The sequence below is a fragment of the Dreissena polymorpha genome, chromosome 5 (assembly GCF_020536995.1).
Source record: "Dreissena polymorpha isolate Duluth1 chromosome 5, UMN_Dpol_1.0, whole genome shotgun sequence".
Taxonomy (NCBI): Eukaryota; Metazoa; Mollusca; class Bivalvia; order Myida; family Dreissenidae; genus Dreissena; species Dreissena polymorpha.
In genome coordinates, this window is record NC_068359.1 from 34,551,080 (window position 1) to 34,567,988 (window position 16,909).

The window sequence follows — 16,909 nt, forward strand, 5'->3', positions numbered from 1 at the left end:
AGCCAGTAGCTTCACGGAAGCCGAAGCCAGTAGATTCACGGGAGCCGAAGCCAGTAGCTTCACGGAAGCCGGGGGGTTTGTTGAAGGCATCGGTCCCCTCTTTGGTCGCATTGTATATATATCTGAAGCGACTCAATTATTTTGAGTTCATAACCAGAAGGCAGGTAGCCTAAGGAAAATTATAACACTGTTTATTGTATTTAACGAAATAGTTAGCCTTCCGAGGACTTCGGAAGGCATATCGAGTGTTTGAGGTCGCGCACACAGCGCTCGGTGGCGGCCTCAGGAAGTCAACCGGCTCGCGCTACACTTGTTATGCCCCCGGATCGAATGATCGGGGGTATACTGTTTTTGGCCTATCTGTCTGTCATTCTGTCTCCAAACTTATACCTTAAACTTTTGCAATATTGATGATAGCTACTTGATATTTTGCATACAGGTGTATCACATGGAGCTGCACATTTGAGTGGTGAAAGGTCAAGGTCAACCTTCATGGTCAAAGGTCAAATATATGGCTTCAAAGCGGCGCAATAGGGGACATTGTGTTTCTGACAAACACATCTCTTGTTTTTAATACATGTAATGCAAAAAATAATTTTGAAAATATCGGTTACATTTTTAATATGATACAAGGGAAGAAAGAATGTGTTAATCAAACTAACAATTGAATGGTCATCAGTTTTAGAAACGGAAAGCATTTTGTGAAAACGGCGTTAAACGGCCTGATATTACACATACGTGATCTTGTGTAAAGTGTATGTAGGCATGTAATGAAAAAACATTTATGAAAATATCGATTACAATTCAAATTTAATACAACAGAAGAAAGGATTTGTTAGTCATACTAACAGTAAAATGGTCATCAGTTTTCAAAATCGAAGTTTATAATACTATTTTAATAAAAATAAACAATTGACGCATTTAAGTTTAAATTTGTGTAGAATATAAAATATACTTAAGCATAATTATTTTAAAAACGACCAAAAGATTTAAACTGTTATTAATATTCAACAAAATAAGGCATATGCCTATTTGATTGATTGTGTAATTGAATAATGAGGTATATACGCTGCACTATATACAAAAGATGTTGTGTACATTTTTAATGAAAATAATAAATGATTTAAAGCACAATTATTATTATATGTCTACAAAATGCAAAGTAAACAAACAAAAGAATGATATAAAAAGATAAGAACTAATACTGAGATATTTACCTGTAAAGGTAACTAAAATATAGAATTTCAAGTGAATATTTAATGAGACTCTAGTCTATTTTTAGTTAAATATACATGTATTTCTTATTTATTTGTTGTTTTTTTTATAAAAAAAAAACAATCATAGCACGACATGATCTGAACCACGCAATGAATGCCGCACCATTACGAATGTAAATAATTACGAAGAGGATATTAAGGATTGTATATTATTAAAGATGTCGATGAAATATGATGATTTTTGTTATAAATAAGTCAATTTGCTATTATTCTTTTAATAAACATGATAGACTTTAGGATTGCACTAACTGAAGAAAATTTATTAACATTTACCACTATTTACGTTTTTCATGACGTTAAGAGTGTTTGCGGCAGGTCTTCAGGAAAAATTACCAGGATTGTCTGTGCTTTATGTTAACAGTTTATTAATAAAATCCTCAAAAGGCATTCCTCTGACAAAATCAAATCCGTTGCCATGGAAATTGTAATCATATATGAAACGACCCTCGGGCTGTTTAGGGTACACGAGGAGGCCCCTGAACTCTGACAGCAGTCTCTCGCCCTCCCAACGATCATGTTCCAGTGAGACTAAATGAACGACGTATTCCCCCACTTTTGCATGCCGCAAGTGAAATAACACAGTTTTCGGCAAATTATCATGGTCCCATTCCTGTTGTTGTTCTCGCAAAGGGGAGCACATTGCGTTCATTCCTTTGGACACGATTATCACTACGTTAGTGTGCTCCGTTGAGTGCGATGCTCGTGCAGCAAAATAATGCTGGGAAACGTGACCAAACAGCAAACCATTCCGCCGCATCTCTTGCAAGAGTTTCTCTTTCTTTGCACAGAACACGTCATCATCAGTTTCTCGGTACGATAGCCCGATCAAGTGCTTAACGGCACGTGTCTGATAACCGTACTCTGTAGACTCTGTTGGAATTGTTCTGTGTCCAAACGGAGGGTAAAGATTTTCAGATCCATCGTGATAAACAACATCATATGTTTCGTCTCTAAATTGATTGCGTTGAATATCTCTCAGTAGCGGTGGAAGGTGAGTAACCCCTGACCTATTGACCTCCCAATGCTTGATGGAACGTGTCTGACAATGGTTATATGTTGACATTGTTCTGCATCCAAAAGGAGTGCCATGATGTTCTGCAAACGTCGTTTTATCAAATCTTTCGTGTTGTGGTTTATCGTATTCATCATATTTTTCGTCTCTATATTTAGTGCTTTGAATATCGCTCAGTAGTGGCTGACGTTGGGTCACCTCTGACCTCTTACCCTCCTCATACTCGGTCATTTCCGTTTCAGTGATGCATGTTTGGTCTTCTATTCTAGTCATGTGATCGTCCGTGTTGTTCATAATGGAAGGCGGCATCTCTACGAGTTCTAATAACCAGAGGATTGATACTTAATCGATATCATTGCATGTAAAGACTTGTATGCACTAATGCGAAATGCTACACACAACTTACGTATGCATGGTAATCGCATTACATCAACATCAACAATAATATTTAAAAAAAATATACATTTATCGTATTACAATTGTCAATCTTACATTAGTTGAGTAAGCGATATAAGTCTGACACTCTCCGCACACTAGGTGAAAAATACGATTGTAATTTATTCACGTACCTGTGCTGAATGGCTCAAGCTCATAAGAAGGAATTTTGGCTTTCTTACGGCAGCATTTACGGTAGAAGAAAACCACGGCGGCGATGAGGCAAATCACGACGACACCACCTACCACCGTTGCTATGGTTACTACAGAAGCTGGGGAAAACTGAGGAGGGGGCACTGTCTCCTCCACTGTAAACAAGGGAAGTGAAAGCCGTTACTTTTTACAAACAGTTAAAAATGTTTTTCTATAAGTGAAAAACATGTATTACTTTTCATACGGTCGATGTGGATTAAGTAAATAAACATGCAAACAAGATCAAAGTCAAGCGATATTATGAATCTTTACATTAATTCTCAGAATACTAATGAAATTTATGTTAATCTATCATAAAGATTGTTTTATTAGAGCGCTATTTCGATGAATATTTCAAGAAAAACTGAAATTAGTTATCCGGCAAGAGATTGGGCACACTTGGGATCCATTTGTTCTTACCTACGATGTACTGTGGGAATTTGACGTAGATCTCATTCCACGCAGAACAGAAGTGGTAATTTGAAGCGGACATGTATTACTTTTCATATGGTCGATGTGGATTTAGTAAAATTTATATGCAAACACGATCAAAGTCAAGTGATATTAATGCATCTTTACATTAATACGCAGAATACTAATGACATGCATGCCAATCTCTCAAAACAAAACAAAATTATTAGAGCGCTACTTCGACAAATATTTCAAGTAAAACTGAAATGAGTTATCCGACAAGAGATTGGGCGCAATTGGGATCCATTTTTTCTTACCCACGATGTACTGTGGGAATTTGACGAAGACCTCTTCCTGCGCAGAACAGAAGTGGTAATAAGAAAGGAACTCCACAGGACACTTGCCGCTCAACTGTTGAAGACGATAAACGCAAGACACTCGCGGTTTAAGATTAGTGTTATCTGTTAATGTTAAATTAAAACACAAACACGCCTTATAAGTTATTATATACATGAAGTCAAAACTGTTATGTGTATTTTACTGGATTAATTACATAATTGTATTTTAACGTACTTTGATTAGTGGGGACACTATTGGGTTTCTTTTTCTGTGTACCTACCACGACGGAGTAGTTCCCCGCTGAATAGGCATTGTTAGAGGTCGCCATGAGGCTGTTCGTACCAAATACATCATTCTGGAATATAAGCATACGGCTAAATAATGGCATACACAGGGTTTCTTTTAGATTGCTGAGTGCTATTGTATTATTTATGAGATTTTTGCAACTGGTATAACCGGAGCCTTTTGTGTTACTAAATGATATAACAGTAAATATGCTGTACAACATATTCTTTTAACATCCATGCAATACTACATTATTTGTATTATGCTGCCTAAGTGAGGCACTAAGGAATAACATCGTCTCTGCGTCCTTTCAGCCGCAGTTCTGTCCGTCCTTCCATGCGTCCATCTGTACCGCTTTTACGGAGAATAACTCGAAAGAGTGGAAAGGGATTCATATGAAACCCCATGTCATTATAGACGGCTTTGTGAGAAATTGCAGAGTATATGGACGATAACTCTCACTTTATTATGCGGAGCATAACGCCCTTGGATTTAAGGTATTCAAATAAATCTGTGTTCATCGAAAGATGACATTCAGATTAAGTGCAAAGTAAACGAACCACAACTCTTATGTCAGTTTTATTATTTCCCTTTGCTAAATTTGTGTAATGAATTTTTCTTATTCTTGTGTGGAGCAAAACTCCTGAATTATTTAAGAGATTCAAATGAAACTTAACATAATGGTTGAGGGCTTACAGGGGAAAATGCACGGTCTACTGACCATTACTCACTTTCTTCAGGTTTTGTTGTCAATCTAGTAAAATGTTCTCGTGGGAGCATGACCTCATTAGTGTTAAAGGTAATTACATAAAACGTTTTGCATTAAAAGAGGGAATCTCGAGCAATTGCAGACTACAAGAGCCACAATTATTTTGTCAAGATATTCGGAGTTATTTCCCTTTAACTTATGTGGAGCATAACTGTGAAATTATGTCAGGTATTGATATGAATCTTCATTTGCAGAGTTATTGACCTTTGTTATTCATAGGGCATTTATTCATACTTTTTTGAGCGATGACAAATGTGGGGAAAGTCTCTCAACAGTATTGAAGAGAATAGTTAACATGTCATATAACATAATAAGAAACTCATTACAGAGTACATTTTTATTGTTAATTTTCTTTGTATTATTTTTTTCAATAAAAAGATAAAACTTGTTATCTGCCATATCTTGGAATGTTAAGATCACAAAACGACGCTTTGAGGGAATTCGGCACATTGTTTATGTCACAAATCGGCATAAGCGAATCATTTGAAATGTGATACTTTAATAATAATTATAATAATGATAATAATAATAATACTAATATAATAATAATATTATTATTATTAATTATAATAATAATGATAATAAAATAGCCTAAGTTTAACCTTTTCCAGAATTTCATAATACATGGTGTTGTTGCTGTTCACGATTTCAATTTCGACCCCTTCGAGGTAAGGAGGGATGTTGGTGAGGCTGATGTTAAACTTTCGACTCGCCGAGTCGTGAGTCCAGGTCAGAACGGGCTTCCCGTGACGCTCTCGGAAGCACGCGCATATTTCCCCCTTGTGAGAGCCTATAAATATGGTCGTCATAGTAAGCAATAGCCTGTGCATATTTAGAGTTGTGTAACAAAACGCGTGCTTTAGTATCATGACATTGTCATGTAATTTGAAAAACACACACCTGTACTTGATTTTGTTTTGACGTCATTTTATCATGCAAATAGACGTTGGTCCTTTTAATTATAAAATATTAAAAAAGAAAGAATTCTTGATAAGTGATGTAGAAAATCTTTCAACTGGTATTTATCATTAGGCTTATTGACGGCCAGAAAACTTCATAAAGAATATGTGCAAACAATATACAAACAAGGCACCGAATTGTAACCAACTTCAGAAATTTAATACACGTACTTTTCGAGATTGGTATACTCCTTGTATCGGAGCAAGCGATAGTCTCACAGACTTTGCTGCTGGGATCGAGCGACACTTCGCGGCGTTTCCGGGGACACCGTCCATCGGAGAACTTGCCCTTCAAAATACTCCAGATCTGCACGTCCATCAGCACATCCGGCGTGTTCACAAGAGGAATGCAGTCCAAATGGAACATCAGTGATACCTAAAACGTGGGATAAGTATGGAAAATAAAGCACTGGAGGAATGCAGTCCAAATGGAACATCAGTGATACCTAAAACGTGGGATAAGTATGTGAAATAAAGCACTAGAGGAATGCAGTCCAAATGGAACATCAGTGATACCTAAAACGTGGGATAAGTATGTGAAATAACGCACTAGAGGAATGCAGTCCAAATGGAACATCAGAGATACCTAAAACGTGGGATAAGTATGTGAAATAAAGCACTAGAGGAATGCAGTCCAAATGGTAAATCAGCCATACCTAAAACGTGGGGAAAGTATGTGAAATAAAGCACTAGAGGAATGCAGTCCAAATGGAACATCAGTGATACCTAAACCGTGGGATAAGTATGTGAAATAAAGCATTAGATGCATGCAGTCAAAATGTAACATCATTGATACCTAAAACGTGGAATAAGTATGTGAAATAAAGCACTAGAGGTATGCAGTCCAAATTGAACATCAGTGTTACCTAAAACGTGGGGTACGTATGTGAAATAAAGCACTAGATGAATGCAGTCCAAATGGAACATCAGTCATACCTAAAACGTGGGATAAGTATGTGAAATAAAGCACTAGAGGAATGCAGTCCAAATGGAACATCAGTCATACCTAAAACGTGGGATAAGTATGTGTAATAAAGCACTAGAGGAATGCAGTCAAAATGGAACATCAGTGATACCTAAAACGTAGGATAAGTATGTCAAATAAAGCACTAGATGCATGCAGTTCAAATGAAAAATCATTGATACCTAAATCGTGGGAAAAGTATTTGAAATAAAGAACTAGAGAAATGCAGTCCAAATGGAACATCAGTGATACCTAAATCGTTGGATAAGTATTTGATATAAAGAACCAGAGGAATGCAGTCCAAATGGAGCATCAGTGATACCTAAATAGTGGAATAAGTATTTGAAATAAAGAACTAGAGGAATGCAGTCCAAATGGAGCATCAGTGATACCTAAAATGTGGAAAAATTATGTGAGTGTGTAGACATTGAAAAGAACGAGTAACTACTTCTGACATATGAAACCAAAACGGCGCCAAATAAAACCGTTTCCAGGTATAAGCTCAAAAAGGCATATCCGTTATGGTGCATTTATGCTGTAATATATGTTTAAATGCACTTCTAACGCAACACTTTCATTTTTATATAATGTTTCATTTTTTTAACAACGGATTTTATCAAACTTGGGAAAATGCACGTATAAACCATATTAAATATCTCCTAAAAATTGTATTCGAATTGATCCTTCCAACCTTGGGAATTACTTGTTTTTGTTATATGTATATCATAACAACTTAAAAAATGCTCAAACAGACCCAGAGGTTTGGTATTTGGAATGTCACACCCTATTTTGGTTCTCTTCCAAGTTGGTCCAAATCAAAACACCTGGGGGTAAACAGTGGTTCCACCATGTATGTACAATGTATATAGTTTAAACTTTAAAAATCTCTAAAGGCCAAGAAATTTGGTATTTGGCACGTTACATATGTATGTTAGTCAGCAACAAAGTGTGTTCATATCATGACCCTGTATTCAAAATTGGCCCCAACCTACGGGTAACTTTATTTCTTTCTATGTGTAAAGAGAAAAATTTAAAAATCGTACGGCAATCCTCTATCATAATCATTAGCATCGTCATTCCCTTGGCCGATCTGGCCGTTGGAGGCAAATGAGAGAGAGAAATGACAGAGATCCTCCGCAAGTCAGGTCTTTTGTGGGCTGCTCTTGAGTACCTCATCCATGAGAAAGGACGTCCACACTTTTTTCACCCCGCTTTTCTTTTGACGGCCTCGACGGAGACCCTCAAGAGTTCCCTGGACCACAGTCTTGCAAAGTGAGTCGTTCCTGATGACTGTCCAAACCTAGCCAGCTTTTGTCGCTTGATGGTAAGGACGGGCTCTGTGCAACAAGTGCTGTAATGTTCCGAACCTACTCGCTGGTCTTGTGCTCCGGGCAGGAGAAGCGGAGAAGTCTTCGGAGAGACTTGTGTTCAAGGGCCTGTATCCTGCGTTCTGTGTCCGTGTGAAGCAACCAGGTCTCGCAGCCGCACAGTAGGATAGAGACTGCAGTGGACTTGTAGAGCCTGAACTTGATGGGGATGCTGATGGAGCTGCTTTTCCATAATCTGCTCTGTTTAGCCATCGCTGCATTCGCCATGGTCATTCTTATTCGGACCTCAGCGTTGATGGTACCTTTCTTGGATAGGTTTGCTCCTACGTACTTGAAGGTGGTCACTCGCCGTTCATGTGGATGTCTGTGCTGGTGTAGTTCGTGCTATTCACCATGATCTTCAACTTCTCCTTGCTGTCCTCCAACCCATATTTACCTGCGCTATCGTACAGCTTGTTTGCGAGATCTATGAGTACACTGCTGGTACCACCTATGAGATCAATGTCATCAGCGAATCTCAAGTTGAAGATGGCTCTGTCATCGATGGAGATACAGGTGTGGTGGTCTTGGAGAGTATCCTGCATTATCTGCTCAAGAAAAATGTTAAACGGGACGCGGGGACGGGGGAGGGCAGACAACTCTGACGGACGCCCACTGATGTCCTGTAAAAGTCACCTATCTGTCCATTTAGAAGTACAGCGCTGCTGGCTTTTTTGTTCTTGGATGGATTGCACCAGCCCTTTATCAATGCTAAGCCCTATCAGAAGCTGTCATAGGCCATCATGTCACACACATTCGAAAGCATTCACGAAGTCTATGAAGTTGTGAAAGAGCTCACGTTGTTGTTGCAGGTGTTTTTCAATAATGACTCTGCACTTAAATATCTTATCCACTGTGCTCCGCCCAGCTCTGAATCTAGCCTGCTTTTCTGCCTTTAGCCCCTCGGTCTACGTTTCAATCGGTTGAGGATGATGGGGAGTTATTCTTTGCTGATGAGGCTGATGGTGCGATAGTTCTCGCACAGCTTGAGGTTGCCCTTTTTAAGGTAGGAGGATAACCGGCATTGCCGAAGTCGTTGCGTCCTTTCCATGTTTAATCAGTTCACAAGGGACGTTGTCCAAGCCCGGAGATGTTTCTGTCTTCAGGAGGAGCAATGCCTCCTCCACCGCTGCCTTTAGTATGGACGGACTTTCGTCGTCCGCTTCTGGTCTGGGCTCATAATGAAGGATAAAGAGGTCTGATTGAAGGGGGTAGTTGAAGAGGTCGCTGCAGTATTAAGTCCACATGTTCACGACTGCGGCTCTCTCGTTGAGGAGGTTCCCGTCAGAGAACACTGATCTTGGGCTTACTGGTCTTTGGGAGTTTCTTGTGGATGCTGTAGGCCTTCTTAATGCTGCCTGTGTTAATCTTTTTATCAATTTAAATACATCGCTCTTTAATCCACTCCTCCTTGGTCATTTTCATATTTATCCTCACCTCCCTCTTTGTTTTCTGGTATTCTGTCCAAGACTCCTGGCTGGTGTACTTCTCATGCCTTAGCTCTTCTTTTGAAGCAGAGGTCCTTGATTTCGGCGGTCAACCATGGCCTGTTTTTCCTTCTCTATTTCCCACGAACTCCTTCGGCCGATGACAGCAGGACTTCTTGTGTTGGTGTCGTTGGTGATGGTTCTGATGTCATTGTCTACGATGTTTATAGCTGCAAACTTATCGCCAATCCGTGCTTGAAATACCTGTGCTATGTCAGGATCTTTCAAAGTCTAATCTAATGCGACAGTTCTTGGTGATGCGAGTGTTCTCTAGCTTCAGCTTTATAGTGGTGAGCACTAAGTCATGGTCATCCTCGATGTTTGCGCCAGGAGACGCTCTTGTGTTTGTCTTGTTTATGCTGTATTTCTACCGCTCTGGAGCCAGTATGAAATCGATCTGATTGTGCCCTGATGAAGCATGCCAGGTCACTGTTCTGGGTTATTTGTATTGGTGCGGGGTGCTGGCCAGTGTGAGTTGGTCCTTTATCATGTTTGTTTAAATCATGTCCAGCTGACAAAACTTACCAAGTCACATTTTTATGTTTATTTAAATAGTAAAATGACGTATATATTTAGGATCTGGCACGAGTTGTCATGTCATACCATATTTTATTAAACGAGTTCAGAAATTGTGTTAGTAAGCGTACCTTTGGCGAGCCTACTAACGAATTTACTGGACGAGTTTAATAAAAAATGGTATGAAATTACGAGTGTCAGATCTTTTTTATCACATGCTTTTAAATGAGCAAATTAAATACATATGTACGCAAAGATAATGATAAATCTCGAATGTTGTTTACATTTCTTGACGTAATTTGTCGTTGCAACGTCATTTCAGCAAAATAACAAAATGCGATTGGTCAATTGAACGAAAACTAAGCCAATAAAAACGCTTTAAAGTATATTACACATGTGTAAGATAAAAATATTCGTAATTGTTATATTACATGGGAAAGAGGGTATGGCATGTGATACAATAAAATATAATATGGCTAACAGCTTTTATATTTGGCATGTTACATCACATAGTGTTACACTACAAGGATTATACATAAGCTTGTCCTTGGGATCAAAACAATCCACACGCCAGTGGCCATATAGAGGAGAATTTTTTTTTTTAAGTTGTTCTCTTAAACCATACGGTTGAGGGGTTTAATATTAGGTGTGCCATATTGTATATTTTTGCCCTCTAATAACTATGTTCGAATCACGGCCATGGAGTAAAAACTGGCCACGACCCAGGGGTCATGTTTGATATTGATTAAATAACTTTTAAAATCGTCACAGTAACAACAATTCTTAGAGGTGTAATATGCCCCATTTGGGTCGAAATTGGTCCTGTGTGTGTGTGTGGTGTGGGGGGGGGGGTAATCTTGCGATAAGATGTTTTACTTTGAATAATACATGCATAGCATAATATTAATATAATAATAACTTGAACACACCTTTTTACCACAAAGGACATAGCTTTGATATTTTAAATGTAACATCAGAGTGTGGTCCTTTACAACGAGTTTTCAAATATGCACCATGTTTCGAAATTGGTCTAGCCCACATACTAAGATGAGCGATATACGGCCGTCTTAGACCTATTTTTTCAGTCATGTTGTCCTTAAAAGAAAACAATATTAAACAAAAGCCAAATTGTTCGCTGTCTACCTTTGCACGTTCAACACAATGAAACCTCAGTCTGCATTTAGTCCAGAAGTGTCAATGGGTCTTGGATGAATGCTTTAAATGCAATTTTGTATAATTTTTTTATCGAACATAAATGTGCGAAATTTCATTTTGTTTTCTTGAGCCGTTGTTTGGAAATTAGAATTATTAACAGTGTTCCGTTTGAAGTGCATGTGAGTTTATAATCAGAATTAAGGAACAAAAAGAGACATCGGCGCTTAGTGACTCCCTACGTCTCATTAAGAAATTCAATACTGATAACATGTCATGCCTTTATATATTTTACTATGTTTTAATCATGTATACTCATGACTGTTTGTCTATTGCATATATTGATTAAACCAATAAACCAAACCTTAAGTTAAGGGCCTATTAAATATCCGTCATAAACAAACAATTTGTAGCAAGGAAACATGCTTATATCTGTATTTCACTCACATTATTCTCAATCGGCTTGGATTTGGTCATGTTGAACACGATGCAGACTCTGTCCAAGTATGTTTTGTCGTCGACGAAATCCAAAGCAACGACGAACTGGTCAGGAATGGTCGCATCTATAGGTAAAGAGGTGCTGTGTGGATACGATAGAATCGAATAATGGGTACAGTATTATATTGTTGGCGCTGTATAATATTGCATAGAGTAGAACTGCAGTGTAGGTCTGGTAAAATTGCATTGTGGGTGAAGACGACCTTCATTGTGGGTACAGTGTAAACTACATTTTTATATGGAAGAACTGCATTTTGGGTATAACAAAACTGCATTATAGGTATTTTAAAACTGTATTGTTGGTAAAGCAGGTCTTAATTGCGTGTGCTTTATAACAAATTTCGTGTAAAATAGAACTGCGTTTTGAGTATAGTATAACTGTATTGTATGTATAGCAGAACTGTATTGTTTGTTTAGTAGAACTACATTGTGTGAAAAGTAGAAATGCATTTAGTGTTTCGTAGATGTGTAAAGAGTTAACACAAAAAGGTTTTCATTGCGCAAATGGGGTGTTGCTCTAAGACCGATTGTAAATGTATCTAAAAAAGTGAAATTGAATAGAAATTGATATTGAACCAAGTTACCGGTTGTTCAAAGCGCTCAACGACGCTGTTTTAAACTTACTTTGACATAAACGTGTATGTTTTCACTGAAAACCTTAACATCATACCGTTAAGCGCTACCAGACCTCTCGTGCATTACCATTGGACGAGTACGTCCACGCGATGTTTGTGACGTAGTCGTCTGATTTATTGTCCACATACAGCGAGCTCCGGACACTTGTCCTTCCCTTCCCTCTTGCGAACGTGCCATTAGCAATTGTGCTGCATACACCTTTAAATATAATATTAATATGTACTCATGGTTCTAACTTTATGAATGGCTTACGGCGTACTTTTACGTTTTAATTCAATCGCGCAAGGCGTGGTCATGGTAAGTTTTGTTGATCGTCCCTTGTTCAAAGTCCGTGCCTCCGTTATTTACTCTTTTTTTTAACAAGCTCATCCGAAAGCAATCGGCAGAATTTCCCGAAACCTCACATGAAGTTTCTTTGAATGATCCTCTTGCAAGGTTGTTCAAATCGTTATGGTCTGCTGCACAAGTAAACCACCAGGGTTAAAAAAAAAATTAAGATACAAATTTTCGCACAATGGACTAAAATGTCTTCTCGTAAAATTTCATGGTGGTCACTCATAACAATTGTTCAAATCAGTTTCATTGTTAAATGCTTTGGTCTTATGTTAAATAACGGTGCGCGTTCATGTGCCTATTAAACACCAATTATTTGCTTCTGATTAAAAAAGTATTTCCAACATTTCAATCCACTATTGAATTGGCCGCATTGCATTTAATAGGATTTATTACTGTGTCGTGTGTTTATTTATGTATTCATGCATTTCAGCTGTTTATTAAGTACAAGCACACTATTCAGTAATTAAGACTCATTTCCACACGAACTTAATATGTAAATGAGTTTCTGGACACATGTGTAAATGGAAGATCACTAATTGATGCAGGCAGCTTTGATAGATATAGCACTAATCTCAAATGTTTTGTCAGGTCAGGGTCGCTCTTGCATTTAGGTCCCATGATTTAGGTAATTAAAGTTAGTTCACGATGAATTGAAAGTATTACCTACCTTGTCGTATAACCTTGACTTCTGACACTGCGACCTTTGTAACACCGATTGCCTAAAATTAAGATCAAAGTACTGACAGTACTGGTGTGACGATGCTTTTGAAGAGGATGGATATAGAAGCATCGATTTAAGTTTATCTACATCACCACAATTGTGGGTACGAAAATTTTGGGTACGAAAAAAATGGGTACGAACATTTTGGGTACAAAAATTATGCCAAAAAAAAATTGGGTACGAAAAAAAAAATTCGTTACGAAAAAAAAATGGGTACGAAAAAAAAAAATTGGATACGAAAAAAAAATTGAGAACGAAAAATAATCTGGGTACGAAAAAAATTGGGTACGAAATATTTATGGTACGAACAAAAAAATTCGGGGTACGGGGAAGTAGTACCCAAGGGGAATTTGACCCATTCAGCGAAACTGGGAGGCGGGTTACATTCTCGGTCTAATATAATAAGAGATATCTTTAAAAAGATATTCGACGTGTACCACTTATCTTTAAAAAACGCTCTGTTTCAGTAAAACGTTTGTGGGTTATAACATTACGTTACGTTGCAGATATATTAAAAACTTGACATGCTCTTTAATAACACCATGCTCTTTATTTCACATGTATATCAAACCAAGCTTATTATTTCGTTGTTTCCTTTCCTAAGTTAATGCTGTTATGTGTACGGACGTGATTTCACATGCCCATGTGCATGAACATATGATTTTTCTCTTTTGACTTTTGTTGTTGTTGTTGCTCTTATTCAATAAGCTCAGGCATGTTTGTTCGTTCATTACGGCAATAATTTCATGATGATTCCCGAAAGTAGGTATGAGCACATGGTCGAATACGACTTGAATCCGTGAGTTCGCCCATGAACACATGGTAAGGTTAACTAAATCTCCGCGATATGACCTAATATGTGTTTAAAACAGAAAACAATATCCAACAAACGAATGAATTATCAAACATAGTGTGTTCAATGATGTGGCTCTGTAATTTCTATTTGAAAAGTTTATTTAATATGCAAAATGAGTGAGCATGCAGAAGAGCGAGTTTCATAAATGTCGCATGGCTATTATGCTGTTTATATACCATACTCGCTTTAACGTTTACAAATGACAGGTTCGAAATAATTCGTTTTCTGTACACTCATGATCGCGTTTATCGTTAATCATACACGTTTTCATTCGCAATTTATTTACAGAATCGCGACAAATGTCAAATACAATACAGAAAATGCATATTTGTTTCATTGATCTATAACCATATACTGGATTGAATATAACTGATTTAAAATTAACGTTTTCAACTATTATTAAATATTTTTCTCAGAATATGCTGTCCTATTTATAGCTGAGCTTCCTTTACCTTTATCAATGATAATCAGCGAGGTATGCCGATTAGAATCAAAGTACTGAAAGTACTAGTGTGACGATGCTTTTGAAAAGGATGGATATATAGAGGATATTTGTTGGATTCGGTGGAATATCGATTTTCCCAGAAAAACAGCGAAAAATATCGATATTTTCACTGTTATTTTTCACTGTTAAAAACAGTAAAATACCAGTTTATTTCACTGATATTTCTGTATAAATCACCGGAAAGCATAAAATAAATAAGCATCTATTTAAGTTAATCTACATCAGCGCAATAGTGTAATTTTTATTGCTTGTCATTTATCCGCAGGTCAATAGTTAATGGTTGTGGTGCAATAGTTTTCGTTCTTGAACACTGCACTCCCCTTCAATGAGATTTATTTACCTAAAAGTTGCATATTTGAACTTACAATTCTTTTGGGAGTAATGGTCCAGACAACCAATGGATAAAACAGCAACAATATGCTAACCCATAATTTTTCGAGGAACATAATTGAGAATTCCTTTGCTAGCCCCCAATCACAGTATGTTGGGGTATAATAATAGTCAAATTTTGTTTTTCTTCTCAAAAGATTGTCGTAGATTACAAGTTGAGGAATATATCATCCAAGACTACAACTTTTAGAAAGCCATTTTTTCATTTATTCGGCGTAAGCTGCATAAGCCAGCTTTTCACCCTGACTTGACCTTTGTAAGTGTCCAATAAAATTCAAATAAAATTTTCCGCGGCTAGGTACGAATGAATACACTTCATTTATTCCATTGGCTGATTTGAGTATACCACCAGAACACTGGAAACATATCCGCGTCTTTGTACCACTGTTTTACTGTATGAAACAATTTTATCTCTAATGAAAAGGCTTAATAGTTAGAACAGTTTTACACTCAATTCTCGACATCAATACAGTTTGTGCGTACACCTTTTATTTTCAGAGTATTACCAGCGCAAAAGCGTTTATACTTAAAAGGCTATGTTTTCATATTTAGTACTTACTTCCATATTGCTGTCAACATGTTAACATGTAAAAGTATAAAGAGCAGTGGAAGCGAGGCCTCACTTTAAAGAATTGCATTTCAACCCGCGAGGTTTCGGGTCAAGTCGCGGACATTCAGAGTTTATATACAGGTCATCACCGGAGTTCGCGGTCAGTAAAATAATCGTTATATAATAAAGATGCTATCCGTGAACTAGGTTACCTGGAATTTTCTTTAGACCAAAAATATGTTAAAAGAAGATATTCAGCAATATAATTATGGTATGTCAATAATAGATTCTTAATGTGTTTTCAACAATACAATGATAAATATTATTTTTAATAAATTTAACAATAATTATTCCACCATATTGCCTAATGTACTAAAGTGATATTATGAGCATGTAACAGTTTATAGGTGTCTATCGCAACCGTTGATTATTTTTGATGTTTCTACTTCATATACACTTATAGTAATTAATGCAGCATCAACATACTAAAACAATATACCAGAAAGAGAAAAATAATGCATTTGAATATTAACCGTACTTTCGTTTGACAACTGATCATGCGTTTACGAGTTGAACCTAAATTTAGTTTTAGTGCAGATTTGTTCATACGACACAAAGACACAATATTGTTTTACGGATCATTTCGGCTTACAGGACTGGGTGGGTCACGTAAGAATATCGAATATAAAATATATTTTTATAAACAACTGGTAGCAAGGTGAGTTGCAGATAATTGATCAGTAACCACATTTTAACTAACTATTTTGACCTGTTAATTCTTTTCAGTTCAATTCAACAGTGCAAAATGCCCATAATATCACTTTAAGCATGAGCACGATGATTCTCGATACTGTTAATAATCGAATCAAATAGCAATGCCCGACAGACCACTAAAACAGGTTTGTTCTCGTGTGGCCGGTTGACTCATATGTTTAAATTTCACTTCCATTCTTCTTTTGGTTTTCTGTTTTGTATCTATAGGTTTATGACCAGCAATATGTTATAATGTAAAATAAGCCGCGAAAACTCCCCGTAACATCCCGTACTGCGTGTGATGCAGCTAAGAACTGCACAGAAAAAGACATTCGCTATCCTTGATCTCATTCATTAAACTATTTACGCCGTATATCTTTTTTAAAGATATTTCTTGTTTTTATTGATAAGCAAGGTTTTGTAACAATCTATACTTTACATAGATAAACAGCACAATGTGGCTCACCTGAAACTGCTTGTTTCCTAGTGGTGTTAACTA

General features: G+C 37.1%; 1 protein-coding gene across 5 annotated transcripts in view; it reads right to left on the reverse strand.

The window, feature by feature from the left end:
• Positions 1-1,476: 1,476 nt before the first annotated feature.
• Positions 1,477-16,909, reverse strand: part of LOC127881622 (uncharacterized) — a 67,476-nt gene continuing 52,043 nt past the window's right edge. For all 5 annotated transcript variants that reach the window (XM_052429684.1, XM_052429683.1, XM_052429680.1 and 2 more), the window contains one exon: positions 1,477-2,609. In XM_052429684.1, coding sequence (XP_052285644.1) covers positions 1,627-2,609 — 983 coding nt within the window. In that variant the 3' untranslated portion in view covers positions 1,477-1,626. The remainder of the gene's footprint in view (positions 2,610-16,909) is intronic.